Source organism: Anabas testudineus, chromosome 23, assembly GCF_900324465.2.
Source record: "Anabas testudineus chromosome 23, fAnaTes1.2, whole genome shotgun sequence".
Taxonomy (NCBI): domain Eukaryota; kingdom Metazoa; phylum Chordata; class Actinopteri; order Anabantiformes; family Anabantidae; genus Anabas; species Anabas testudineus.
In genome coordinates, this window is record NC_046631.1 from 5,477,126 (window position 1) to 5,503,178 (window position 26,053).

A 26,053-nucleotide genomic window follows, 5' to 3' on the forward strand; every position below is an offset into this window, starting at 1 on the left:
TGAACGGACGTGTTGTAGTCTTTTTCGGAGTCCGAGCTGTAGGAGTTCCCCATTGGAGAACTACAACTCCCAGCGACGCACGCAATTAGTCGTCCAGCCAGTGGGTGTTGTTGCAATGGCGGCGTCGCTGGGACATTGAATGACTTTGGCTCCATCACAAAATTAGCTGGTTAATTTTATTCATAACGCGCGAGCATGGAGGCTCTTATACCCGTTATAAACAAGCTCCAAGATGTGTTCAACACAGTGGGTGCGGATATTATACAGCTGCCGCAGATAGCAGTAGTGGGGACTCAGGTAAAATGCTCTGGTTTTGTGCATTATGATGTAGCGGCTGTTATGCTAGCCAGATAACCTTGCTTTACCGTTATGCATAAACAAATATGTTCTTATTTAGCTCTCATTGCTCAGGAATTCACTGTTATAACGCATATTTAGATGCACTCAGCCCGTTATATACCGGGTTTTTAACTGGGCCGCTGCAGACCTCATTTGCAAAGTGTGCACAGGCAGTGAAATCTGTTTTAAACTCCAGTTTGTGCTAATTTAAGAGTGTCGTCCACACTAACTGTGTTAGCTAAACTAGGTCAACGCTTGTGGAGAACACAGGTGCAATTAGCTCCATTTGGAGCCGATTCATCACAGTTACATGTCAGGGGCGTGTTGGATTAGGTGTCTGAAATAGAATAAAATGGTCACAGCCCCATCTTCATCCCTCATCCAACTCCTGTCTCTTTGCATTTTGTGTTTCCAGAGCAGTGGTAAAAGCTCCGTGCTGGAGAGCCTGGTGGGCAGGGACCTGCTGCCCCGGGGGACTGGCATCGTCACCCGGCGACCTCTCATCCTCCAGCTGGTGCATGTTGATCCTGGAGATGCTAGAAAAAATGATGATAGCGGTAGGTAGCAACATCCCTCCAGTCTCAGCAACGTTTCAGTACTAAGACTCCACCAAGCAGTGCCCTGTTTTGATTTTTACCTAGATTGTTTGGATGCTTTCATGTAAATGAGCAGACTTTTAAAATGTTTCCAGCATCTAGGCTTGAACATGCAAATCATTTTTTTATATTGTTAAAAAAAAAACAGAAAAAAAAAAAAAAAAGAATCTTCTTATAATTTGTTGGCGAACACAAACATTATTTTCTGTCACTTTCTTTCTAAAAAATTGCAGATGCAAGAGTTTGTGGGGGAAAAAAAACATGGTGCTTCACAAAGGTGCACTGCACACATAAAATAAGTCAGATTAGCTCTGTAGTTAGGCACACCTGCAACTGCAGCTGCTTAATTAACCCTGATTCGGTATCAGTGCCTCCGTCAGCCACATGCTTCCTTATGCTACTGCACCCTCAAGTCTGAATTGGCAACACCTGTGTTTGTTTCCTTTAAGACTGCTAAACTATACCTCTGATGCTTGTTTTGTTCCACAGGCAGAGAAGCTAGCGAGTGGGGCAAGTTCCTACACACCAAAAATAAGGTATTTATTTGTTTATTTAGTCTTTTGAGTAGACAAGCAGGAAAACTCTTGATTCTTGCCTTAACTTTATAAATGTCATTTTTGCCTTTGGCAGATCTACACAGATTTTGATGAAATAAGGCAAGAAATTGAAAATGAAACGGAGCGAGTATCAGGGAACAATAAGGTAAGACTTGGATGGTGGAGGAAAAGCTTATTCTGAATGCTTTTTTTAAGTTAGGAACAGAAAAGTTTGGGTTTCTATCAAGGCAGTGCTGTTAATGGGGAAGCAAATCTTTGCTGAATATTATTGTTAGTAGCAAATCTCTGTCAATGCTCTGTTTCGTGTATGACCACAGAAATCAACTACATATAGAGCAATTTACAGTAGCAAGCGACAAATGTCCTACAAAAATGATAGTTGGTTTGATGCTGGATCAGGTTAAACCTGAAGCCATTAGAAAATATTAAATAACAACAACATAATTAAAATTCTGCATAGAAGTAATAACAACCAATGGTAGGAAGCTGCAACATGAGAAATGCACTTTCTTTTTGTGAGTTAGATAACTGGGTGCTTATTGTGAGCTGGCTTCTAGCAAACCAAGGATTAGTGTGAAACACACATGTACAGAGAATTAACATAAATCAGATGCAGTAAGATCAAAGCTTTTCTTTTTTTTTTTCTTTCTTTTTTTTTTTTTGTCTTTTTCTAAATCTCAGAAGGTAAATAAGGGAGTTTGGCTTTTATCCTGAGCTGAGCAAACTGGATTTCACAGCAGTCTTCTCAGCTACAGTATGTTTATCAAATTTTAGGCCACAGTGGAAAACATTTTTTAGCTTCTAGCTCAGGGCTACTAGGACCCATGGGGGTTGAAGATGCTTCTAAAAAGCTGAAAAAAAGGCAAATAGAAGACCTCAGACTTTCCTTATTTAACTTTGACTTATTTACATAAGCAGACTCTGTGAGCAACATGCATGAGCATCTCACTTTGGGAATAGCCTCTGTCTGACCTCATCACAAGCTCTAAGTACATCAGTGTCAGTGAGGATAGAGTTGTGTCCCATGTAACCTGGGTTGACCCCCGAGTCAGTCAGAACCACCTTCTCACTAAGAGCAGAAGTTTTAACTTGTCTGTCTCAGCTCAGCTGCCTCTCTGGGACCGATCATAGTGGCCATTTTGTGTCTCATGTGGCTGTTAGATACATGGGAATCTAACAGCTGAATATATTTACAGATTTTACTCATACAGGGCTGAGAAAAATTTCCATCTGCTGCACATAAAATAGAAACAAATATGGTAGCCAGTGGCCACCTTTGGAAGTGTGGAAAATCTTTTTTTTTTTTTTTTCTCTTCTTCTTCTTTCAGATTTCTTGTGAGATTCTGTCTGAAATGTTAACCGCAATAACAATATCACAATCTAATGCACCTTTGCCTCCACTATGGCAAAACATAGTGTTCTGCTAACATGTTTTTGTATTATTGTAAATGCACAGCTTTTCTGTTCTTGTCACTCTGCAGGGCATCAGTGATGAACCAATTCATCTGAAGATATTTTCCCCTCACGTTGTCAACCTCACACTGGTGGATTTGCCAGGAATCACAAAGGTAAGATATACTGTACTTCATACTTTGTGATCAAAGCCTTGTCTTGTGAAGTACAATTCACCCCGGGGCAAATCTGTTATACAACACTTGCAGTTATTCTTACAAAGAAATGTAGAAAGATAAAGATTTACCAGATATGCCCAGTCACTGGTGTTAAAGTCCTTGTCTGCTCAATGCTTTTGTGTGTTTTGTATCTGTGGAAATAAGTTTCCCATCGTGATGCGCAGGCAGGCTACGATTCCAGCCTCATTAGTTCCTCTCCTCTGGTTGAACACGTGTTAATATTCTCTGCTACAGTGTCCGAAGAATCAAATGAGACTTGGTCTGTACTTTCTTTTAATTGGTACCATTCCCTTTAGGTGCCCGTGGGTGATCAGCCTAAGGACATTGAGCTTCAGATAAGAGATCTAATTCTGAAGCACATTTCCAACCCCAACTGCATCATCCTGGCTGTCACGGCCGCAAACACAGACATGGCCACATCAGAGGCCCTCAAGGTGGCCCGAGAGGTCGACCCTGACGGTAAGAAACACTGAAACCAGTCACCATTATTTAATATTTTACGCATAGTCGCCTTTAATGACGACATTATAAAACCACGCCGTGAAGTTGACCTTTGCGATTAAATGTGACGGAGCAGGCAGGAGGACACTGGCTGTGGTGACCAAGCTGGATCTGATGGATGCTGGCACTGACGCTATGGATGTGCTGATGGGTAGAGTCATACCTGTCAAACTGGGCCTCATTGGAGTAGTCAACAGGTCTGATTAAATTGTGTTTACTGTATTTTAATATACTCCAAATATCCATTATTCAAAATAGAGATAAATGTTTAATAATACAGTTGAGAAGCAGAGTGCGCTTTTATACATTTTTAATGATGATGTTAAAGTCAGATATATCATTGTCTTCATATTCCTATATTATACATTGTGGGATGCTTTTTCATATTACTACAGTAGTTAGGTTGACATGATAGTTCCACCTTCCATTTATTATGCAGTTGAGTATGATAAACATCACGCTATATAAATTATGTTAGATCGTCTTCTGTTGTCGTTTTGAACTTGCAGAAGCCAATTGGACATCAACAATAAGAAGTCTGTGGCCGATGCTATTCGGGATGAGCACGCTTTCCTACAGAAGAAATATCCATCTCTCGCCAGCAGAAATGGGACCAAATACTTGGCCAGGACCCTTAACAGGTAGATGTAATTTAAAATGTCACTATGATAAAATGCATCAAGCCTGTAAATAATGTCCAGACCACATTGTCACACTGACAAACTATTTTGCACAACAGTCTGACATTTGTACTGTTATTAAAAAAGTCAAATAAATAAATAACGTTTTGTGTGTGTGACAGACACTGGCAAACCTTATTTTATGTCAGGATCACATGTAATCAGAAGCAGCCATGGCATTAATCATCCAGCAAGTGTATTGTCTGTCTTAGCCTAACTAAGCAAAGCTCAGATTATGATTTGCATATCAGGGTAAGAACTGAACTGTCTGCCCTTTGCCGTCATAATGTCAGGTTACTGATGCATCACATTCGAGACTGTCTCCCTGAGCTGAAGACACGGATCAATGTCCTGGCAGCCCAATACCAGTCCCTGCTCAGCAGCTACGGAGAACCCGTCGAAGACCAGAGCGCCACCCTGCTCCAGCTCATCACGAAGTTTGCCACCGAGTACTGCAACACCATAGAGGGCACGGCCAAGTACATAGAGACGGCAGAACTGTGAGTACCAGTGCCTTTCCTCTGCTCGGCCACACGGTGACGCCATTGATCCAGTGCAGCACAAATGAAAGAAACAACTGCATTGGTTTCATCATGTAATATAACACAGCTTGTAAGTTGAGGCATGCACAGGAAGTGTACTGGAGATGAGGCCACAGGGTTTGCATTACTGCTAATATCTCCCCGTTGCTATTTTTCAGGTGCGGCGGAGCCAGAATTTGTTACATATTCCATGAGACTTTTGGCAGAACGTTGGAGTCTGTGGATCCTTTGGGTGGACTCAGCACTATTGATATCCTAACAGCCATAAGGAACGCAACAGTAAGCACATTGATGTGTGTCCTGTCATTGTTAGTTCAATCAACATGACATTTTGCCTGCACAACACAATCTTTTACCGGTCCTGTTGTTACTTGCCTTCTTTACGTGTTGTACTGGGTAACTGCTAATGTCCAACTCCCTCCCTTCTCCTACATCAGGGCCCGCGTCCGTCCCTGTTTGTGCCTGAGGTTTCCTTCGAGCTGTTAGTAAAGAAGCAGGTGAAACGCCTGGAGGAGCCCAGTTTGCGCTGCGTGGAGCTGGTCCACGAGGAGATGCAGAGGATCATTCAGCACTGCAGCAACTACAGCACACAGGTCAGACCAGGCATGTTTTTCTTTACCTGAAAACCATGCATGTTCACATTGTGCTTTTTGTCCTGCAGGAGCTGCAGAGATTCCCTAAGCTGCACGAGTCCATTGTCGAAGTAGTGACCTCGCTCCTGAGGAAGAGACTGCCTATTACCAATGAGATGGTATTCTTTTCTTTATTCAATGTGTACATTCTGTACCTGCAGTTATCTTACCTTACTAACTAATTTGTCTGATCATAGGTCCATAACTTGGTAGCAATTGAGCTGGCCTACATCAACACCAAGCATCCAGACTTTGCTGATGCCTGTGGGGTTATGAACAACAATATAGAGGTATGTACTCTCAAATAATAGCCCTTCTTTTTTCTTTTCTTTTTTTTCTACTTTATATTTAAAAAAAAAAAACAATAAAATAAAGTCTTCCTACAACAACTTAGAATCGAATTCTTCATACTTAAACTTCTATCTTTTTTTTTTTTTTTTACTTTTTTCCTAAATTAAGAGTTAAATCGTCAAGTGGAGCTTGTCTACACACAGCGCCTGGGTAGCTCACTGGTTAGTGTCACTGACTTGGACACTGAGAGCATGGGTTCGATTCCCAGTTAGGACTAAACATCCTAAAGCTCAGGTGCACTGATATCTGTCTGGAGGTTGATGGAGGTACAACAACACTACACAACACTAAATGCTACGGCAGGGGGAGCCAGGACGCCAGGACATGGGGGATGCATCATCCTCCCCCATCAGCTCAAACATCCATAGGATACAATTATAACAGTAATGGAAAGCTAACTAAAGCTTAAATACCAATCTGGACTAAGACAATAGTAGCAGAGTTGAAGTCTAATGAGGTGATAGAGTAAAGTACCTACTGACGTCTCTGGGGGGGTGTGAGCTGCACTTGTGCTTCAAAAACTCTAGTGGTAGGAATAATAAGGACTCTGGACTAGACTGAAAGAACAGAACATAAGGACTTGACCACACTACCAGTGTCCTGTATATCCAAATACACTGAGGTGCTATTTTTTTTTTTATTTTTTTTTTTTAAAGTATGGACTTTACTTTTTTTAAAAAACGTTAAATAATAAAACGGTACACAATCATATTTGTTTTACTCTTTTGAAAAAACTTTACTTTTTCAAAATAAAGACACTGTTACATACATTGTTGACTTGTTTTAAACACACTTCACTTTTTTTTTTTTTAGAAAGGTAAAGTCCATACTTTTTTAGTATGGACTAAAAACAAAAGAATAGCACCTCAGTGTATTTGGATATACAGGACACTGGTAGTGTGGTCAAGTCCTTATGTTCTGTTCTTTCAGTCTAGTCCAGAGTCCTTATTATTCCTACCACTAGAGTTTTTGAAGCACAAGTGCAGCTCACACCCCCCCAGAGACGTCAGTAGGTACTTTACTCTATCACCTCATTAGACTTCAACTCTGCTACTATTGTCTTAGTCCAGATTGGTATTTAAGCTTTAGTTAGTTTTCCATTACTGTTATAATTGTATCCTATGGATGTTTGAGCTGATGGGGGAGGATGATGCATCCCCCATGTCCTGGCGTCCTGGCTCCCCCTGCCGTAGCATTTAGTGTTGTGTAGTGTTGTTGTACCTCCATCAACCTCCAGACAGATATCAGTGCACCTGAGCTTTAGGATGTTTAGTCCTAACTGGGAATCGAACCCATGCTCTCAGTGTCCAAGTCAGTGACACTAACCAGTGAGCTACCCAGGCGCTGTGTGTAGACAAGCTCCACTTGACGATTTAACTCTTAATTTAGGAAAAAAGTAAAAGAAAAGATAGAAGTCTAAGTTTGAAGAATTTGATTCTAAGTTGTTGTAGGAAGATATATAGTTTTTTCTTTATTGTAGAAAACATTTGACTCACTGGGAATTGAACCCATGTTGTTTAGTATCAAAGTCAGTGACACTAACCAGTGAGCTACCCACACACTCTGTATGTGCTGCCTCCACTTGACTATTGAACTCTTTTTTTTCTGAATTGAAAGTAAAAGAAGAAATAGAAGTTTAAGTATGAAGAGAAGTTTAAGTATGAAGAATTTGATTCTAAGTTGTTGTAGGAAGATATATAGTTTTTTCTTTATTTTAGAAAACATTTGACTCACTGAGAATTGAACCCATGTTGTTTAGTTTCAAAGTCAACAACATTAACCACTGAGCTACCCAGGTGCTCAGTTCATGCTATGTCCACTTAACTATTCAACTCTTAAAAGACAAAAGTAAAAGAAAAGGTAGAAGTTTAAGTATGAAGAATTCAATTCTAAGTTGTTGTAGGAAGATATATAGTTTTGTTTTAGAAAACAATGACTGCATTGATGCTAGCTGGTCAGTGTAGTGGTTAAACCCTCTGCCTCCCATGTGAGAAACCTGGGTTCAAATCCCAGCTGTGGTAAGACCTCCTCACACTGTCTACTATTGTTCCAATTTGTAAGTCGCTTTGGATAAAAGCATCTGTTAAATTAGGAAAAACCTTAATAAGTTTACTTTACTTTGAAAAAACAAACACTTTGTGTTTTAGGAGCAAAGGAGAAACAGGATGCGGGAGCTGCCCACTGCAGTGCCCCGGGATAAGGTAAGAGAACTCATGGATTTCAATATTGGGTTGGTGTCTACAGCACTGTAGTATAAAGTGGAGCTTGTGCAGCGTTAATCACTCAGAACTACAGGATGAGGATCTGTCAACCAAATGCCTCAGATAGTTTCCATTGAGGAATTTTATCCAACAACTCATCTCTCCTCCTAAGAACGCTTCCTTTCCTTCCCTCAAATGACTTTCAGCTGCCAGCACCCTTTCCACGTTTCTTACGAGTGCATTTTCATATTCTTGTTCTCATATTCCTGCTAGTCTGTCGGCAAAGGCCTGGCCGGCTCAACTGCAGTTTCTGGCGAGCCCCCTGCCTCTGGAGCAGACACGGACTGTGCCAAGGTGGGCATGTATGCAGCTCGCTGGCTCTGTGCCTGCCTGGGGGGGCTGGTGGCGGGGCAGGGATGGATGGGCACGTTCTGCTGGCATGCACTCTGATCTTTGTTTGTCGTTGCCATGCGCTTGGTTTGCTCTGTGTGGACTTGCACTAACAACTTTTTGCAGAATCTTTTTTTCCCCTATGCTGATCCACCTGTCCCTGAACATGCAGTCTCCTCCCTGTCCTTTCTCAACCCCTCGTTTGGCCTGTATATTGTATTGAGAATATAGGAAAAGCGGCACATAAAGCAAACATATTCAAGTAATATAACCAGTAACTGGCACTGTCAAACTCTAGGAAATAGAAATGTTAGGATGTCAGTCATTTCAGTCCCCAGATGCTGAAACCTACCGACTTTGGTGATTCTGAGTTTTCTTGAGCACAGCAGCTCAAATAACAGCGGTCAACCACGTGAAGGACAGCCTCCAGAGCGAGCTTGTGGGGCAGCTGTATAAATCTGGCCTCCTCAATGATCTGCTGACCGGGTAGTACAAAAAAAACTTTATTTTTTTCGTGGTCTCGTCTTCTCAGGCCCCAGCACCAGGATCCCAGGTTGAACAGGACGGTACAGGCAACTGGAGGGGGATGCTGAAGAAAGGAGAGGAAGCCCCCGGCTCTGGACCCGGAAGCCCCCTTAAAGGAGCTGTCAACCTGCTTGATGTGGTGACTAAACAATGACTTATACCTACACCTCACAATGAAGATTTATGTATTTAGCAGTGAACACTTGATTAAAACACTCTTTCCCCTTTTCCCACAAGCCTGTGCCAGTTGCCAGGAAGCTATCATCTCGTGAGCAGCGGGACTGCGAGGTCATTGAGCGGCTCATCAAATCCTACTTTCTCATCGTTCGCAAGAATATCCAGGACAGGTAAACCTTTCACCTCCTTTTTTTGTTCTGTATTTGTATCTTTGTTTAAAACAACAACAAACAAACCACAAAAAGACCAAAACCAACAAAGAACATCAGCAGATAAAATGGCATATGTGGGGATTGGAGGTGTAGCTGGTAATTAGTTGGATTTGTTTCTATATAATTCAACTTACTCCTTTTAATCCTACAACAGTGGATGTTTTTAAACTATTTTGTCAGTGTAGTACATTGTTGTGCTCAACAGGGTTAAATATCTTATTTAACTCAACTCGATAGTACAACAAGCTCAGCCACCTGGCGGGTCAAATTCCAATCCCTCCTTCTGGGGGACAACACAATCACCAGGCCATCTTGCTGCCTTGTTTTCCATCTGTTCAGTCTGTTTCCCCTCTACCACTCACTGCTGCAGTGTGCCGAAGGCTGTGATGCACTTCCTGGTCAACCACGTGAAGGACAGCCTCCAGAGCGAGCTTGTGGGGCAGCTGTATAAATCTGGCCTCCTCAATGATCTGCTGACCGAGTCAGAGGATATGGCCCAGCGGCGCAAGGAGGCTGCCGACATGCTCCAGGTAGCATACTCCCACCACGCACATGTTGCCACAACATTGCGTTCCCTAATGAATGAAAGCCAGTGTATCATCAGTGTTTTTACCCACAGGCGTTGCAGAAAGCCAGCCAGGTGATTGCCGAGATCAGGGAAACACATCTGTGGTGAAAAATCAACAAAAGGAGCTCCACTTTTGTTGCCATGCCCAAAGAACTGATGCCATTCAAGTTTTGGATTTGCAACCATGAAAATGCACTGCTCAGATGTACAGTAGGTATCATACTGGCTCGCCTGAAAGAAACATAAGTTAAGCGAACATTTAATTTCAAATGTCTGGTGTTGTCTAGAGTATGAAAAAAAAAATGCACTGCCTGTTAGCTCACGTTCCAGGTAAGATGTCAGAGACTGCAGTTGCTGCTCTCAGCACAGGGAAGCAACAGTGCAGCGGAAAGCAAAGTACTTTTGCATACTGTGTAACCAGTATGAAAATTAAAGTTTTGATGTAATTTTGGCAGCTCCACAAAGCGTTCAGCAAAATGCTTTGACTTTTACATACAAATCTAATTTTATTCAGCGCCCATTTACAACCTTCATTTAGGAGTAGCTGTCATGTGTCAGACACCACGGAGCTGTAGTAGAACAATTGGTTTTCAGATTTAAAATGCATATGTTGCTCCTGACTTTCAGCAAATGTCAGTCCTCTTACCTGTGAGCATACTTTCTTTTTTTTTGCACTTACCAAACTGTATAGAAAGTCCATTTTGACGCAGTAATGTCATCAGAATCTTTATTTATTCATGTATTTAAGTGTGCGGATAATGTTTTGAGCACTGGCGCAGCGTGCTGCGGGAACTCATTTACTTATGTTTACATATTGCTGCCTACATGTGAAATTTATGGTGCACTGTGGTTCTGTGTATGATTCTCAAAAGAATAAATAGAGGTATTTTACTGCCAATTAATTGATTTGGATTATTTATTGCTACTTATTTGATTTGGACTAATTTCTGGGAACAGTGTGAGAACAACCAGGCACTGCATCTCTGAAGTAAACATCGATGTCGCAGACTTCAACACCGACAGCTTCTGTTGTTTCAGTCTATCTCAGTCTGCCTTTAGCCTTGCCTCGTCCTTTGGCGCTGTGGAAATAATGTCAGAGTTCAGTATGTATGCATGCACAAGTTCACCTGTTCAGAGCATCGTTTAGTTTGTGTTAGTCTATACTGTTCTCCAATTCGTCAGTTCTACAGTTTACATCAAATTTAAATTGAATATTTTTTTAACTATTTACTCAGGACGCGGTCTTGTAAATCAATTTGAAGACTGGCAAGTAATGCTCTAGAAATGATAGCAGATACAATCTAATGCAATCCAACAGTAACTGGGCCACGAATCATATTTTCCATATTTCTCAGTTTTAGTTCAAAATGTTAAAGGTGATAACTCTGTTCTGTGGTCCTAGTGGGTGGTGAAGCTGTACTGGAGTGAATTACATTAATAAACATTTCTAATGTATTGGCCCGCCCAATTATGTAAACAGGGTGGCTAGAGTTAATTTTGGTTTCTATGTATGATGTACAGTACATTTTTCTATCTGCATATAGACAGATTTCTCTGTAAGTGCAACATCTACAGAAATGACTTTAGGCATAGAAGATGGTGCACTGGAAGATGAGAGAGAAGAGCAAAACCAAAGGATTGTGTGTTAAAAGAGGACAAAGCTCACATTGACACAGGACACAGCTGTCAAATGAAGATTGCAGTCTTGCTACAGTACATTCCTTCTGATTTGCAGCCTTTGTTCGCTTTTCCTGGACCTTTTTTCTGCCTTAAACTTTAACAAACCTTTAAAGAGACCGTCTTTCAAGAATGGTGGTTCAAATATTTACAAGCATGTGGGCTTTTGCTGTCTTACTATTCAAAAAAACAAAAACAAAAACAGGTTTTGAGAGGTTCCTTCAAACCACCACACAGCATTTCTATTTTATCAACTCCAAAACTTAAATATAGCTGTGCATCACAACCACACTGTTTAAAAATGATTTGAATGAAGCTGTGAAGAAGGATGTTGACTAATAGACGAGTTGAGAAAAGCTGCTCCATCAGTTAAGAGAGTAGCGTATAAGCACGTAAGCTGAAAACATCTCAGGTGGGATTCAAAGGTGCCAGTACTCACCTCTGGTGGTTCTGAATGCGAGCTTGGAGCAGATTAATCTGTGGGGGACAAACACAGAGGCTAAGCATACAAACAATAGCAGACACCACCTGAGCCAAACAAGGCAAGCTACATTTTCACCTAGGGCCCAAATAAGTTCATCTGCAGATGGGGACTCACTTGTAGTCTATCCTGCTGAGCTATCAATCAAGTAAATCCTAAAGGGAAGGTTTCAGAAGCCAAGCTGCAATGTTTATCTTGACCTCGCTGTTTGCATCACGAGTAGTCAAAATTTAAGAGATGCTGCTCTGAGAGAAATAGTAACTGAAAACTGAAATTATCCTGGATGTTATGTTAAATTTAATATTAAAGATAATTACAACTATTTTTCCAAATATTACTGGAATTCTGATTGTGGAGAGACTGTAAATAATACATCCCCACACATTAAAAGGAATAGTTTGGCATTTTAAGAGACATTTTTGCTTATTTAAGACTGATACTAGCATCATCTCGGTCCAGTAAATTAGAATCCACATCAAGCAGCTAATTAACAACATTCATTCAGTGGATGCTCAGGTAAGTTCCTACTACATGAGCCTCCCTTTCCACAACTTAGCCACAACTTTTGCTGTTCATTGTTTCAGGTTTGGAAGTCAGGTCACATTCACTTTAGGTAGGTGCCCTCCGAACATCCTCGCATTAGATGCAAAGTACGTCCAATTTCTGATTTTGTATTCTGTGGCTTTTCCAGGGCTGAAGGCAGTGTACCATTCATTTCTAATGTTGGTCATTATCATTTAATCCCATGATGTACATTTTTAATTTAACCTAGAGGTAGTTACATTTCAAACATTTTGTAGCTAATGTGATTTGTTTTTCGATTTTTCATTTAGATAAAGAAAAGAAAACTAAAACTGTTTTAAACTAAAATTACTTTTATAAGCAAGGACCATAAGGAAACTTTTAGGGAAATAAATTATTTTTCGTGAAGTGAAGTGACTGATCTAACTTACTAACTATGCAGATGTAGTTATAGTTTTCTTGACATAGACAGCTAAGCTAACCAGCTGCTACTGTAGCTGTGACAGCTGGGGGGGGGGGGTGAGGGGGTTGGGGGGTAATTGTCACACAGGCCATAATACTGAAGGGTGTGTGTGATGTGAGTGAAGTACTTGCATCATATTTCTGCCTCTTCAGTTTGTCAGTGAGGTCAAACTTTTCAGCCTCCAGCGTCATCAGCCACTGCCACAGCTCTCTAGCCTTCTCCCTTATGAGCATCACCCAGAAGTTCAGAAAGAGAAAAGTTAAAGTCTGTTAAATCTGTGCAGCGCTCTGATACAAGTTATAGGTAGGAGATGGAAGATCAACAAGTCACCTTCAGCAGACTATCAAACACTAGCAAAGCCGAACTGAACAAAAGGTAGGAAAGAACAGCAGAAACGTTCTTACTTTAGTTTGTCCTCATTGAGGCGGTCGAGATCGAGAGGTTTCCTCCTCTCCGCCAGGATCTTTCTTTTCTTCTCTCTCTCCGTCTGCTTCTTTGCCCCCTTCTTGCCATCTTGCTGGACAGGCGAATTACCAGAGGATGAAACGAGGAGACGTCAGACAGAAAAGCTCTGCATTCTAAGCTTAGCGACCAATGTTGCAACTCAAGTACTTGGTGCTTCTGTGAGGACTCACCCTCTGTTGGACGCCACTAAACTGCTGAGTCCTGTTTGTCAGAACCTTTTTCTTCTTGGCGTCCTCATCCTGCTTTTTCCGTGCCTCCTCCTGCTCCTTCCTCTCCTTTTCTTCCTGCAATACACATTTTACAATCCGATCAGTCTGCTTCTTTGCTTACTAGGACAAGCTCCACCAAAGACAGGAGACGTACTGAACAAATAAGTGTTGTTGGACATTTGTCAGTCGGTTTCAGAGGTAGCAGAGTTTGTGTCATTGTGTCTGCTGAGTTAGTTTGTTAGTTATTTTTCCTAAATGTTAAGAACTGTAGGTAGAGAGTTTGGAAGTGGATATGTGGACTGTTGGTGGAGGTAGTTTGAGCTTAGTAATGACTGATTGTTCACACCTGTGACCTAACGAAGACACACCAATGAGTTTGGTCTCAACGAGGGGGCGGTGTCAGCCATAGCCAATTGAGGCCGTATACAAGGCAGCTGTGTAGCTGGAGGTCAGCACTAGTTCAGCCCTCTTTTGTGAAGACCTGCGTGAGTTCACCCAGCGGGGACACTCTGGATCTCTTTTCTCTACTTTAACCTTCTTCTGCTTCGGTAAGCCTGGTTTGTTCTGTCAATCTATGTTTCAGCAGATCCCTGCTCCAACACTCAACGTGCTCCTGCTAATTAGCATTCTCTTTCAAGCAGGCCCACATTACCCCACTGCTGAACAAGCCTTCTCTTAATGCCTCCCTTGTTGACGACTACAGAACGCTCTCTCTTCTTCTATTTCTGGGCAACACCCTGGAACGGACAGCTTTCAATCAACTCTCAGACTTTCTTTCCCGGAACAACCTCCTCAACGCCACTCGCTCTGGCTTCAAGAGTGGTCGCTCCACAGAGGCGGCACTTCTGACTGTTGTCGAATCCCTACAGGCTGCAAAAGCTGCAAACTGTTCTGTTTTAATTCTATCAGACCTATCTGCAGCCTTTGACACTGAACCATCAGATCCTTATGACTGCACTCTCTGACTTGGTCATCTCTGGATCAGCTCTAGCCTGGCTTCGGTCTTGTCTGGACAAACCTTCAAGGTATCCTGGCAGGTGATTCTGACTTGCAGTCAGCCAAAAAGATCTTGTGTCACACTGCTCATCAGATCACTGCATTGGCTTCCTCAGGCTGCAAGGATTAAGTTCAAAGCTCTCTCTTTTGCCTCAACTCTATAGCTCCAACTTACCTCAACTCAATCATGCAGGTCTACATAATTATTTTTAGCAAACAGTCTGAATATTTAGCTTTTTTTTTTTTTTTTTTTTAAATTGTAAAAGACATAAAACAAACTTTCAAACAGCCTTCTATGTGAAGTGAAACTAAAGCTGCTTTGACCACATCCATAAATCTGACATAGCCTTCATATTCTTGATCTAAATATTACTTTTGGGGTTTACAGTATCACCATAAAAAGACAGTCAAGTCAAAACAGAATGAATGGAGCGCTCCTGTTGATTAGGAGTTTAGATTTGCTACTTCCTGCTGCCTGAATAGATTCCCCACCAGGACTGGAGGAACAATCCAGCTGGGGAATCATTACAGAGCTTCCTAATTTTATTTGGGAGGCTAGAAGAAAACTGCAGGGGTGTAAGTTATTGGGTGATGGCACACTCCCCCCTCCCCCCCCTAGTTGTATACAGGGTCGTGTCCTGAAAAAGATGAGATGAGTGCCATTACTCACAGCGAGTCGAGTCTGCCTCTCTTTCTCTTGCTCGGCACGGATCCTGTGCTGCTCGGCCCTCTCGGCGCGACGATTCTCCTGCACATTCGTACCCACACACAAACGCGCTGTCATTGTTTGCTGGGTGGTGCACTGCTCCAGTCATCTGGCATCCTTTCCTGGAAGACTTACGATCCTGTTAACAAGAGCGATGAGCTCCTCCTCGTCATTCTTCCTCTGAATGAAGTGGGCCTCGATCAGCGAGTGCAGTTCAGCCAGATCCTTCTCCTGACGTTTCTTTTGGATGTCCTAAAGTCACAGACACAGGCTCTTTTCACGGGCTATACTGGCATACTTAGGAAGACCTTTCCAGTAACCGAAACCTAATTAAGACCTTGGTGGAATTAATCGCTTACATCAAAGTCGACCACTTCTCCTTCAGGTATCTTTGGCACGGCCATAACTGGAGCAAATGCCCTAAAATATACCATTTGGGAGAAAGAAAAACTCATTTCTGAACCACTGAGACTGTCAAGAAGACACAATCTTCAACATGTGCACTGTTAATTTTCATCAAGTCCTGAGACTTCATATAGTATTACATAAGTTTCATGCTTGAACTCGTGCATAAAATCATGAACCTTTTTATTAGAAAGTATTTCAAGTGATCATTACAAAAGACTTACTTTAGTTTGGGTCTGGAGTCATCTGTCATAATGAAAGCAATATACATTTACTGTTACTACGGCAACTTTTAGAAACTCGTATAAACAACTTGGATTATTTAATTCAATCAAAACTAAGACTTTTTGTAATAAATGTCTGTCTGATCTGAGATAAATAAAATGAGACTCACCCTGACTCCCTCCTGTGGGCCAAAAATACTGGAGTTAGATTTTTATTGACTAACAGACAGAAACATTCACAAAGCTGTAAGTGAGTCATTACCATTATTCCTTACACTGAATTATAGATTTAATACCTTCTGTTACAAATAGGCGGTAGCCATTTTACGGATTATGCCCAGTACAACTGTCATAAAATAAATGTGGACGCGGAAATGCAATGCACTCTCTACACAGAGGCAAGCTCCACAAGAGATACCGCACAGCAACCAGTGAGTTAGTGAGTTGGTGTTCGACAGAACTTTGGGGTCTGCGGTAGTTGTCAGACAGCTGAAGACACGAGACATTCATACTTGGCCTTAGCAGCAACTTACAGTACCTTCATCCGCAGCTGGAGACTCTACAGCATAAAAAATAAAAATGTTAGTGCAGCAGCAGGCGGATTTCAACCTGATTTTCTTTCTTTGGAAATACTATTTCCCTCAGGTACGATATCTACTTTATATTTTTGATATGAAAAACTTGCCCAGAAAGAGGAAGTCTTAACAGTTTCTGTATGCCTTGTCACACTGAGTTATTGTGTAAATACACTCGGGATTTGAAGTTATGAAAGCTTAATTTCCTTTTCACACACTGGAAGAACTTTTTCTTTGTTATCAGAATAAATATCACGCCATGAGGAAAATAAATAAAAATAAAAAAATACATATTTCCCACTTATGAGTTCTTCTGTTACAGTGAATTGAAAAGATTGAAACTTACTGTTACTGCACTGAGGTTTGCTTTCACAAATCAAAGCAACGCAAAGTTACTTAACCACATGCAGAAATGTTCAGAGTGAGACTTGTTACCTTCTTCTGCAGGCTCTTTGTGTGGGTAATGTAAACAGGCAGTTGATGTTGACAGTCATGGTGATTAACCGAAGAAAAAGAGAAATGCTCATCAGTAAATGTGCATGGTATTCATTGTTAATTAATGTTGAACTAGGTCACATGGTCATAAAAATACAGCAGTGCAACATTAACTTCTTGTGGATTTCATTGCACACAGCTCCTGTTTGTAGTCACAAAAGTAATGTGATTATCATAAATGACAAGATTTTAGAAATTTGACAAATTCAATCAAAGATTTCAGATATTTAAAACCTTTGATGTATCAATACATTAGCAGCAAATAGAAAACAGCTAAAATCTCAATGTTTCATACAGGATTTTGCTTTTATGAAAAGTGCATCACAGAAGATGTTCATCCAATACTGAAGTTCTATTAAAAACTAATTCATTCATTACATTGATAATATATGGAGTAGAAAGTTTTACTGTCCTATGGAAAAAGAAATAAAGAATTACCTTGTACTTCAGGTGCTGCTTCTTCTGTTTAACAAGAACATAAAGTCAAATGAAGCCATATGTGCTTATTGTCAAAAAAGACAAAAGCAGACATGGTGGCAAACACATGCCACGCTATAATAATATCCCACAAACATGTAAGTAAAAAGAAAATAAATAAAAATGAAAATGTATTATTGACAGACAAAAACAACCTTCCTTCCTCAGTGTCCCTACGATTGAGTGAACAAAACACGGATTAGAGTATCAGTGAGACTCTGGTAAACAGCTTGCGGCAGGGATTTGGTCAAACTGTGATATTGTCTCTTGGGATGCAGAGAGCTGGTGTCTGACATTCGTTCTGAACAAAGCTAAAACAGGGAATGAGGGAACTCGGATCACAAACTGAGGCTGGGAGCTGATGGCTGGTAACACATAAAATGTCAAAACAATATCTCAGCAAGAAATATGTAGTCATTTCTGTTTATTTGGTGTCATTTCATGGTTTCATCTTATTTGAAGTTAAAAAAGGATTCAGATTCTCCTCAGTGGTTGTTGTAAAATACACTTCAAATGAAATGGGCTCAATATTGTAAAACAACAAAAGGTGAAAACTTCCAAAGAGGTTAATACTTTTCAAAGATGTCTGACAAATTAACAGTAGTGTATCAACATTTAATAACTAATAATTTACTGTAGAAGCCGTTTGGTTTAACTTGAAGTAATAAGTACATGCTTAAAAACCTACTTCAAGTACACAAGTGGAGTTTTATGCTGTTGATAATACAAATGCACAAGTTTAAGTGCAGCAAAGTTTAACCACTTCATGTAGTGCCAGATGGTTAATTCATGATAATATGTTTTGTTTTAAGCTAAGCTAGCAGGCTACTATCAATCTTCTCTAACTCTAGGAAGGAAACCAAATAATATTTTCTAATAAGTAATAAGGATTAAAGGTAAAATATTTCCTTTTACATAAAGTAAGATTAGTAGTTACGTATAATACTTGAGACATGCTTTTTATCAATAATTCTTATTATTTTTTTAATTTGTTCTATGTTGATGTTCTATGTCATGCTTGTTTGTCCACATACTGACGTGTATGAGATGCAGTAGATACTAAAAGCAGCAGAATTTGTTTTAAAAATGGGATGACTTTGAGCTAACTGATCAGTGTTGACAAATCAAGTGTTAACATTCACACAGAAAACATACTAAGCCTACAGTAGCTCGCTGTGGCAGTGATCACTATAACAGCAGAAGACACACCGGAAACAAAATGATGCCATGCAGAAGCCTTTACCTTCCTCTTGCTGGATTTCCAAGTCTGAGCAGACATAACAGGCATAATCAGGTCAGCTACATCTAGGAGAAGAGGCTGGATGGCAACATTTTGATTTCACAAAAACAAAAATAAAAAAGAAAACCTCCTCTACTTACTGTACCTTCAGCACTGAAAATAAAATGAGAGGAGGAGAGAGCTGAAATTTTGAAGCCATCAGCCAAACTGCAGTTCTGAATTTAAAACACTAGAAATGTTTGAAGATGTAGTGAAAGTACTCACAGCATTTCCTCGACTATTTCGTCAGACATCTTGGATTGTAATTACCTGAATCAAAGAGAGAAAGCAGAGAATGCGTCTAAACATCAAAAAAGAGAAAAGGTCGTTTCAGTTCACTACACTTTTAAAGCAGCTGTTAAACACACTCTCACAACCAGACTTTCACATCTCTTGGGCTCTAGATAATTAAGTTTTATTTATTTTGATATTTTAAAGTTTTTCTGTGCTGTGATTTGTACCGTTTGCCTTCTAGAAATTATCCACTGTATCCTACTGAGTCTTGTTTTTAAAAGCCCTTTACACTCCCCCCCCCCAGACAGCTGGTTCGTATCAGTTTTTCTTCCCCTTCTCCTTTATGTGCTTTAATAATTTCTGAAAACAGCTAAACCAAAACCTACTGTACACCAAATAAAAGACAACCTTGTCTACATACTGAGAGATGGATGCAATAGGAGAATCTGAAATGATTCCACCATGGACACTGCAACAGAGGCTCTGGGCTTTAAACAGCTCCAGGCCTAATCCTCAGCCATTTCCTCTTGGCACTGATCAAGGCTACAGGCAGCTGACTGCGTCTGAACAGCACTGAAACTACCAAGACTGCACGAGTTCTTCTGAGACGCTCCGATGCATCTGTAGCTACGCATATTGTATTTGCTTTGATTTCGTACTCTCGTAAACAAGTTTCCAGATGCCCAAAGGGATTTCATTTCCATTGTTGGAAATGTAGGATACAGTGCTTTTGAAAATGATCCACACCACAGACTAAAACTCAGGATAAATGAGTCTCTGCTGCTTCAGTTCTGATCATCCTTAAAAGGAATAGTTAAACGTTTTTTGGAAATAGGCTTAATTTTCTCTTATTGAGAATACCAAGAAAAGGTCAAACTATTCTTTTCATTTGTCACCCACATGTTCTCCAGCTTGATTGAGAGCAAATGCTAAAGAAAGTTAAGAAAAAAGTCACATGAAAAACTAGTAATGCATTTGATCTAGCCTTTATAATTGAAAAAATACAGGTCCAGGTCAAGGTTACACTGATAAATTCAATAGCGCTGTAAATATAATTTATATCAGTCATGTCACAGCATTAATTCAGACCATGTATGTATAAATCACCAGATCATAAACACTGGTGTTAGTGGAGGAGAGGGACTATTTTTAAAAATAACAGGGAGCTTTTGAACAGGTGTGGAGCTGCTCCTCCAGACAATGGGTTTGGCTCACCTTGCAGTAAAATCTGGGACCCGTATTCATATAGGCTATTTTTGTTATTGCAGCTTTGCCAGCTGCTGGTGGAGAACATTTCTCTCACTTCTCCTTCTCGGGAGTCTGGAAGTGTTTAAACATATTTCTCACCACGTAAACATGTTTTTGTGATAATAATAAGGAGATACTTGATAATCATGTTGAATGTGTTATGTTTGGAATAATAAAATTAGCTCCGCCCTCCTCTTCCTCCTACCTGACTAAAGTCCAGTTCTTTCTTTTCAATTTGTTTCAAAGGGCCAGCTGCACATTTAGTCCCCGCCTGCCAAAGTTACACCTCACCTGTATACGGTTAATGTTCAAAGTCATGCTTTGTTTACATTCATTTACATCTATGCTCAAATTCAAATATAAGGTGGAGTTGGGAGTTCCAGCTTGGTTGTTTCTTGTACCATCAGACTGAGCAGCTGACATCAAAAGACAAGAAGAGGGAAAAGTGAGAAGGACGGACACAGTCGGGAAAGGAGAAACCGACAAATAATGTCTGGTTGAAGAAAAGCACTGACTGGAAACTCAGTAGTGTTCTCAGTGAATGAGAGCTGGCTGAGGTATTAAACACATATCTGCTTAATGCATGCGGTCAGTCCCTGTCTGGCTGAAACTGTGGAATAACACACAGCCCAATAGTGGCAAGAATGTTGCGGGTGCTGGTTTCGGCATTAGGCAGCATTAAGTCAAAGCCCCAAGCGTGCTACAGACATGGTAGTCTCAGGGGCGAGCTTAGCACCTTCTTCACCAGCATATGCACTACGCAGATGAGAATACATTAAAAAAAGTCATCCCATATCTTCCTCAGTCTAGTTCAACAAAGTCTGAACCCATTTAATTCAGCATTCATGAGCAAAAGCCAGTTATTAGATCACGCTGAGGGGAGGGTTTATGTATTTAATTCAGCACTGCTTGATTATGCTTTGGTTCAATTCATCAACATATAACAAACGCCTCACATTTTTATTAAAACTGCAAAATATGAAGTATTTCACTACACACGCAAACACAATACAAGATGCCGTTTTGCCTGCAGAAGGTCATGCTCAAGCTCTTACCTCCTGTGTATGTTGAGGAAGAGACGGGATTAGCAGTGAGCTTGGATCTTGTTCGTTTACATCCAGACGGAGACGAGTTCAATCATCCCCTCAAACCTAATAAAGCCTGTCGTGTGACCGCCTATCTTTTCTATGACTGGCTAGAGTTCTCACTTCTATTGTTGGAGGCAGAAAGATGAGTTACACCTGGAGAGGACGGCTGCTTTCAAATACACCTCATAATCTGCTTCATTTGTTTCCATAAACAGCTCCTAAAGGCTGAGGCGGACTTGACAATGAATTGGTCCAGTCTGTCCCTGAGGAAATTATTATTTTGCAAATGTTTTTTAAAGCATAAAGGTATGGATATGACTGTTCTGTGTTTTAAAGTTCACTAATGAATTCAATTTATTTATAAGCTTTTGCCCACTTTGTGTCAATTCATGTCTGGTTTGCTGGATCTAGAAAATGCAGTGAAATACCAATCAACTTATTCAACTTTGATATATAAAATAAAGGGTTCATCCATATCAAAGTGCATCACAAATGTGACCTCCTTAAAGTTTATCTAGTTTTTAAAATACACACCACAGATAAACAATGCTTGCAGCATGCTACACTCTACACATTTCACACATTATGGATTCAAAGTTTACGTTTTTTTAAGCACACAAATCACAGAGCAGAAACACATGTGCAGGCAAAACAACATACTAATTATTTTAGCTAGCTAGCCACCTTTAGCTAATTTGTTTGGACGCCTAGCGTTAAAAAACACGCCTGCAGCTGGTTAACATGTTAAAAAGTAGAGGTTATTACAAATTAACATGCATGTTTGCATTTGTATAATACGTTTACTTACATTTTTCGATTGTCAGGTGATGTTTGAAGTTATTTTAACCGAGCATCAAACACACAGCAGAGCCCTCATCAACATCAGGTGTGCTGTGGTGCGTTCACAGCCTCACAGCAGTGTAGGACGTTCAGGGTTTCGCACAATCTAGCCCTAATTAGTCCCGAATATGCATCAGAGTAGGTTCAAATTCAGCCCCAATAAAATAACACACCAGCATGTGTGAATAGTTTTGCAGGATGACACACAAAGTATTTCTCTTATTTACCCCCAAGTTCAGCTCTTCCTTGCTGGTTTGTGCAACAAAACTTTCAACTTCTATAAAGTTAACTGTGGAGTTAAAGAAGAAAAGTGAACAACGTGGAATACCTCAATGTCTTTATTGCTGTTGCTGAGTCAAGTGTACAATGCTTAACACATCCATCCAGTTGGAAACTGCCCCCATCCGAAGTGCTTGGACTACAGGTAGCGTGCTTTGCACAGGCTTAGAGCTACACAAACAACAAGTGTCTGGTTACAAGTGGAAACAAAAGAGTTCATAAAAAAATGGACACAAGGTTGTAAAAACCAACCAACAAACAAATGGCATCATTAACATTATAAAAAATATTTTGGTCAGGCTCCCCTGCTCTTTTTTCAGGAGCTATGGAATGTGATTGTCTTATGAGCAGTAAGATGGATCAATTTAATGCCCTGGAAAACCGGTCATATTCTTATCAAAGCTTGTGCCTAACTACTGAAGGGGAATGTCAGTCAACAATAAACATGAAAATCGCAAGTCTTACTATCATACTAAGTTGCTTTGAGGCTTTTGTGTACTGCACCTCAGCTGTCATAAAGAATGTCTTTGCAAACTAAAGGCCTGAAGAATTACATAGTGGTAAATATCCTAGTAATGCACTAGTATTTTGCTATATACTCAGTCACCCTGATTTTAATTTGTATGCCTTCAATTATGAAACGATCACCGAGCATAATAGTGTGCATAGAGGCTAAAAGGTTAAAGGTAGATTAAAACAAATGCTGGTTCGCTGATTGCCTACGTAAAACCAAAAAGCTTTGTAACAGCGAAGGCACCTTGTGCACCTGCTTTTGAAGAGGAATGTCTGAAGATTTTAAAGTGATCAAACAAGTACAAAAGCTACAAAACAGCTAGAAATAGAAAAGGACAAAAAAAAAAAAAAAAACAACATAAATAAAATGACCAAAGATAATAAAAGTAACAAAACTCGTATCGCCTCCAAACTGAACTGCCTGTTGGTGAATAGTTTTTGGTTACAAAAAAGCAAAAATACCTTTTGTTATGAGTATACAGATGTTATATACGATACAACAGTATAATAAGTCATATCCAAAACATCACATGTGCTAACATATATTACTCAGACCATTGCTGCACTATTGGTACGACGTAATAAAAGTGAAATCGGCTAAATTCTAGAAGTGCTTATATTTCTATCCTGAACTGGTGAATGTTGAATAAAATAGTAACGTGTGAAGCTTTTGCTTTAAATATAAATAAAAAAGAGATGGACAATGATCTATTTGAGGGAGAGAACTGATGTCACCCATCTCTTTGGAATGTGGAAACATAACTCGTCTACTGTCTATTCAAACTGTCGGCATGGAGTACAACAGATACATCTAAATTTAATTAGTTTTTTCTTCCTGGCAGGATTGTATAAAGTAATTAGTAACAGTAATTACAAATGTCCAAATTTCACAGCATCTTGTTACATTTAGAAAGCAAAAAAACAAAAACAAAAACAAAAACAAACATTGTGCAAAGGCACTATACGTGGCAACCGTACAAAATAAGATCTTGTTTCAGTACAGTGCTTGTACAGCGTCTGTTCTGTCCCTCTGTTTTCTTGGGGTCCCTCTTGGGAGTGTGGTTCTTATTTAGTTCTTAAGACAAAGTCAAGGAAGAGTCTTGGATTGTCGTGGTCCCTGGGTTTAGTGGTTCCTTTGAGACATTAGTGCCCCATACCTGATGAAAGACACAAAACAAGCGCATCAGCGACATTGCTACAAGCCTGCGGACAGGCATGGGCTAATGACTCTGACCTTCTGGCACATAGGGTCAAACCAAGCAGACACTACAGTGAAGTGCTGAAATCCTAACTGCAGCCAACGTGTAGTTTAAATGCTACATGATGCTGGCTGCAGGAAAACTGAACATTTGGTCAAAATTAGATTTCTCTTGCCTGTGGAAGAAATATGAACCCAAAATCAGACTTGTAAATATCGCCTCTGAAAACTATTGAGAACATTGCAAAAATTACATTAATGCACGTTTTTCAGCCACTACAGCTGCCTGGCTTTAGGGATGGCAATGCTGATGTGGCAGATTGGTCAAAAAAGTGCTTTGTGACTGATTGAAATACAGTATTAACTGTTTGATAGATTGCTATGAAATCTTGCATAGACAAAAACTGATGAGCATACACTATCAAGAGTTTTAATAAAATCCTTCATTCCACTCCTTGAATCGAGGCTAAATGCTTTTCTTACTTGAAAATAAATCTAAATAAATCAATTCAGTAAGTGTTACTTTTCCGCCCACACTTTGCTGAACCTTATTTTGGAAGCTCTCTATCGGAGCCGAGCGTGTGGAGAGAGTGGGGCTGCTAACTTGTATGTGGTCCAGTGTGGTGTCAAATAACTCTAAGTTCCTGCAGCCAACTACTGGTGAGAAATACAAAATCTATACAAAGCCTCTGTCATCCTCTGAGTCAGACTGTGATGGTGTGCTAATCTCCAACATACCAGCTATTAATGTGACAAACCGGCTTGGCAGGAACATTGCCTCTAACACTCCGAGAGGCAGGACTGTGGTCTGAGCAGCAGAAGTGGACGTGCACATTAGTGGAAAAGCTGAAAGGGTTGAGTGGTGTCGAGGCGGCTGTTGAGTGGACCTACAGAGCTGAAATCAGCGTGTGTGTGTGTGTGTGTGTATAAGTGCGTGTGTGTGTGTGTCCCTCAAGGCCAAAACTTCTCTTAAGCCCACTGAAGGGAACAAAAGGAGGAGGAGGCTGCACTCAGATCTGATTTTAAAATAGTAAGCTATGTTTAAGTGGCATGCTAAAACGATGTGGAGCACAAGGCCACATGGCAAACTAAAAAAGACAGCATGGTAGGCCATGACAGGTTCAGTTATTGACACATGGTGTCATATAAATCACAGAGTCACTGTCAGGACGACAGACTTAATGAAAAGGTCACAACTTCAATTCCTGCCAAAATTCTTCAGGCATTTGTCTTAAACAAAAACAACTGAGAATGTTTGTTGAGGGGATGCTCACTTCAGCTAGTAGGTTAAAAATTCCTGAACTTAGCTGGCTCAAGAAAAAACTGACAACAATAAGAAAACCTCTGTCTTGCTTTGCAACTTCAGATTGACAGGTACAGTATATGAACAGTGACATCCATATGGCTGGATGTGAAATTTAACAATCAAGATGTATTTTAAGTACAGATTCTCAGCTGTTATTTAAGGATCGTGAATTCTGAAACCAATTAGAATATGTAGAAAATGCTTAGGACAGGGTGATGTTGTAGTCAACCATACCACTGCAGGTGCCTGCTCACATACCTGCCCACTCATTGCTATGTTCCCTTACATCCACAAACTGCAGTTACAAGCTGCTGCTTTTCTGTGTCCCAGTAAAAACTCACCGTTGGCTACTGATTTGGTCTCCCCTCTGCCTGCCACCTGCAAGACATGAAGACAGGAAGGTAATAAAAGCAGCAAAGACACAGACACATGCAGAAATGAAGCAAAGCATGCCTGAAAAGCTTCCACTCA

At 40.4% G+C, this 26,053-nt stretch overlaps 3 protein-coding genes across 11 annotated transcripts in view; 1 reads left to right on the plus strand and 2 right to left on the minus strand.

Moving 5' to 3' along the window:
- Positions 1 to 108: 108 nt before the first annotated feature.
- Positions 109 to 10,894, plus strand: LOC113163944 (dynamin-1-like protein). Of its 2 annotated transcripts, XM_026363016.1 has the most exons (19): positions 109 to 297; positions 755 to 896; positions 1,425 to 1,471; positions 1,566 to 1,637; positions 2,974 to 3,060; positions 3,420 to 3,582; positions 3,701 to 3,821; positions 4,134 to 4,265; positions 4,598 to 4,804; positions 5,005 to 5,125; positions 5,284 to 5,439; positions 5,508 to 5,597; positions 5,676 to 5,768; positions 7,977 to 8,030; positions 8,304 to 8,384; positions 8,953 to 9,084; positions 9,183 to 9,292; positions 9,705 to 9,864; positions 9,954 to 10,894. In XM_026363016.1, exons 1-19 carry the CDS (start codon positions 196 to 198, stop codon positions 10,008 to 10,010), a joined length of 2,127 nt encoding a protein of 708 aa, XP_026218801.1. In that variant the 5' UTR covers positions 109 to 195; the 3' UTR covers positions 10,011 to 10,894. The 2 variants fall into 2 exon arrangements, with proteins under 2 accessions (XP_026218801.1, XP_026218802.1); XM_026363017.1 differs by lacking the exon at positions 8,304 to 8,384.
- Positions 10,852 to 22,332, minus strand: tnnt2e (troponin T2e, cardiac). Of its 4 annotated transcripts, none has more exons than XM_026363018.1 (17): positions 22,255 to 22,332; positions 19,102 to 19,146; positions 18,983 to 18,990; positions 18,841 to 18,864; positions 17,559 to 17,582; positions 17,061 to 17,075; positions 16,589 to 16,609; positions 16,221 to 16,232; positions 16,051 to 16,072; positions 15,781 to 15,841; positions 15,557 to 15,673; positions 15,386 to 15,463; positions 13,681 to 13,794; positions 13,450 to 13,562; positions 13,177 to 13,267; positions 12,019 to 12,056; positions 10,852 to 10,981 (listed from the first exon to the last, which is right to left on the minus strand). In XM_026363018.1, the coding sequence occupies exons 2-17, from the start codon at positions 19,128 to 19,130 to the stop codon at positions 10,942 to 10,944; spliced, it is 807 nt and encodes a 268-aa protein (XP_026218803.1). In that variant the 5' UTR covers positions 19,131 to 19,146; positions 22,255 to 22,332; the 3' UTR covers positions 10,852 to 10,941. The 4 variants fall into 4 exon arrangements, with proteins under 4 accessions (XP_026218803.1, XP_026218804.1, XP_026218805.1 ...); XM_026363019.1 differs by lacking the exon at positions 22,255 to 22,332 and adding an exon at positions 21,414 to 21,512; XM_026363020.1 differs by lacking the exon at positions 18,841 to 18,864.
- Positions 22,333 to 22,602: 270 nt separating this feature from the next.
- Positions 22,603 to 26,053, minus strand: part of cald1a (caldesmon 1a) — a 46,347-nt gene continuing 42,896 nt past the window's right edge. For all 5 annotated transcript variants that reach the window (XR_003298927.2, XM_026362563.2, XM_026362562.2 and 2 more), the window contains 2 exons: positions 25,924 to 25,960; positions 22,603 to 24,235 (listed from right to left, as the gene is read on the minus strand). Coding sequence is in view for 4 of the 5 variants with exons in the window: in XM_026362563.2 (XP_026218348.1) it covers positions 24,222 to 24,235; positions 25,924 to 25,960 (51 nt within the window). In the remaining variant the exon portion in view is untranslated. The remainder of the gene's footprint in view (positions 24,236 to 25,923; positions 25,961 to 26,053) is intronic.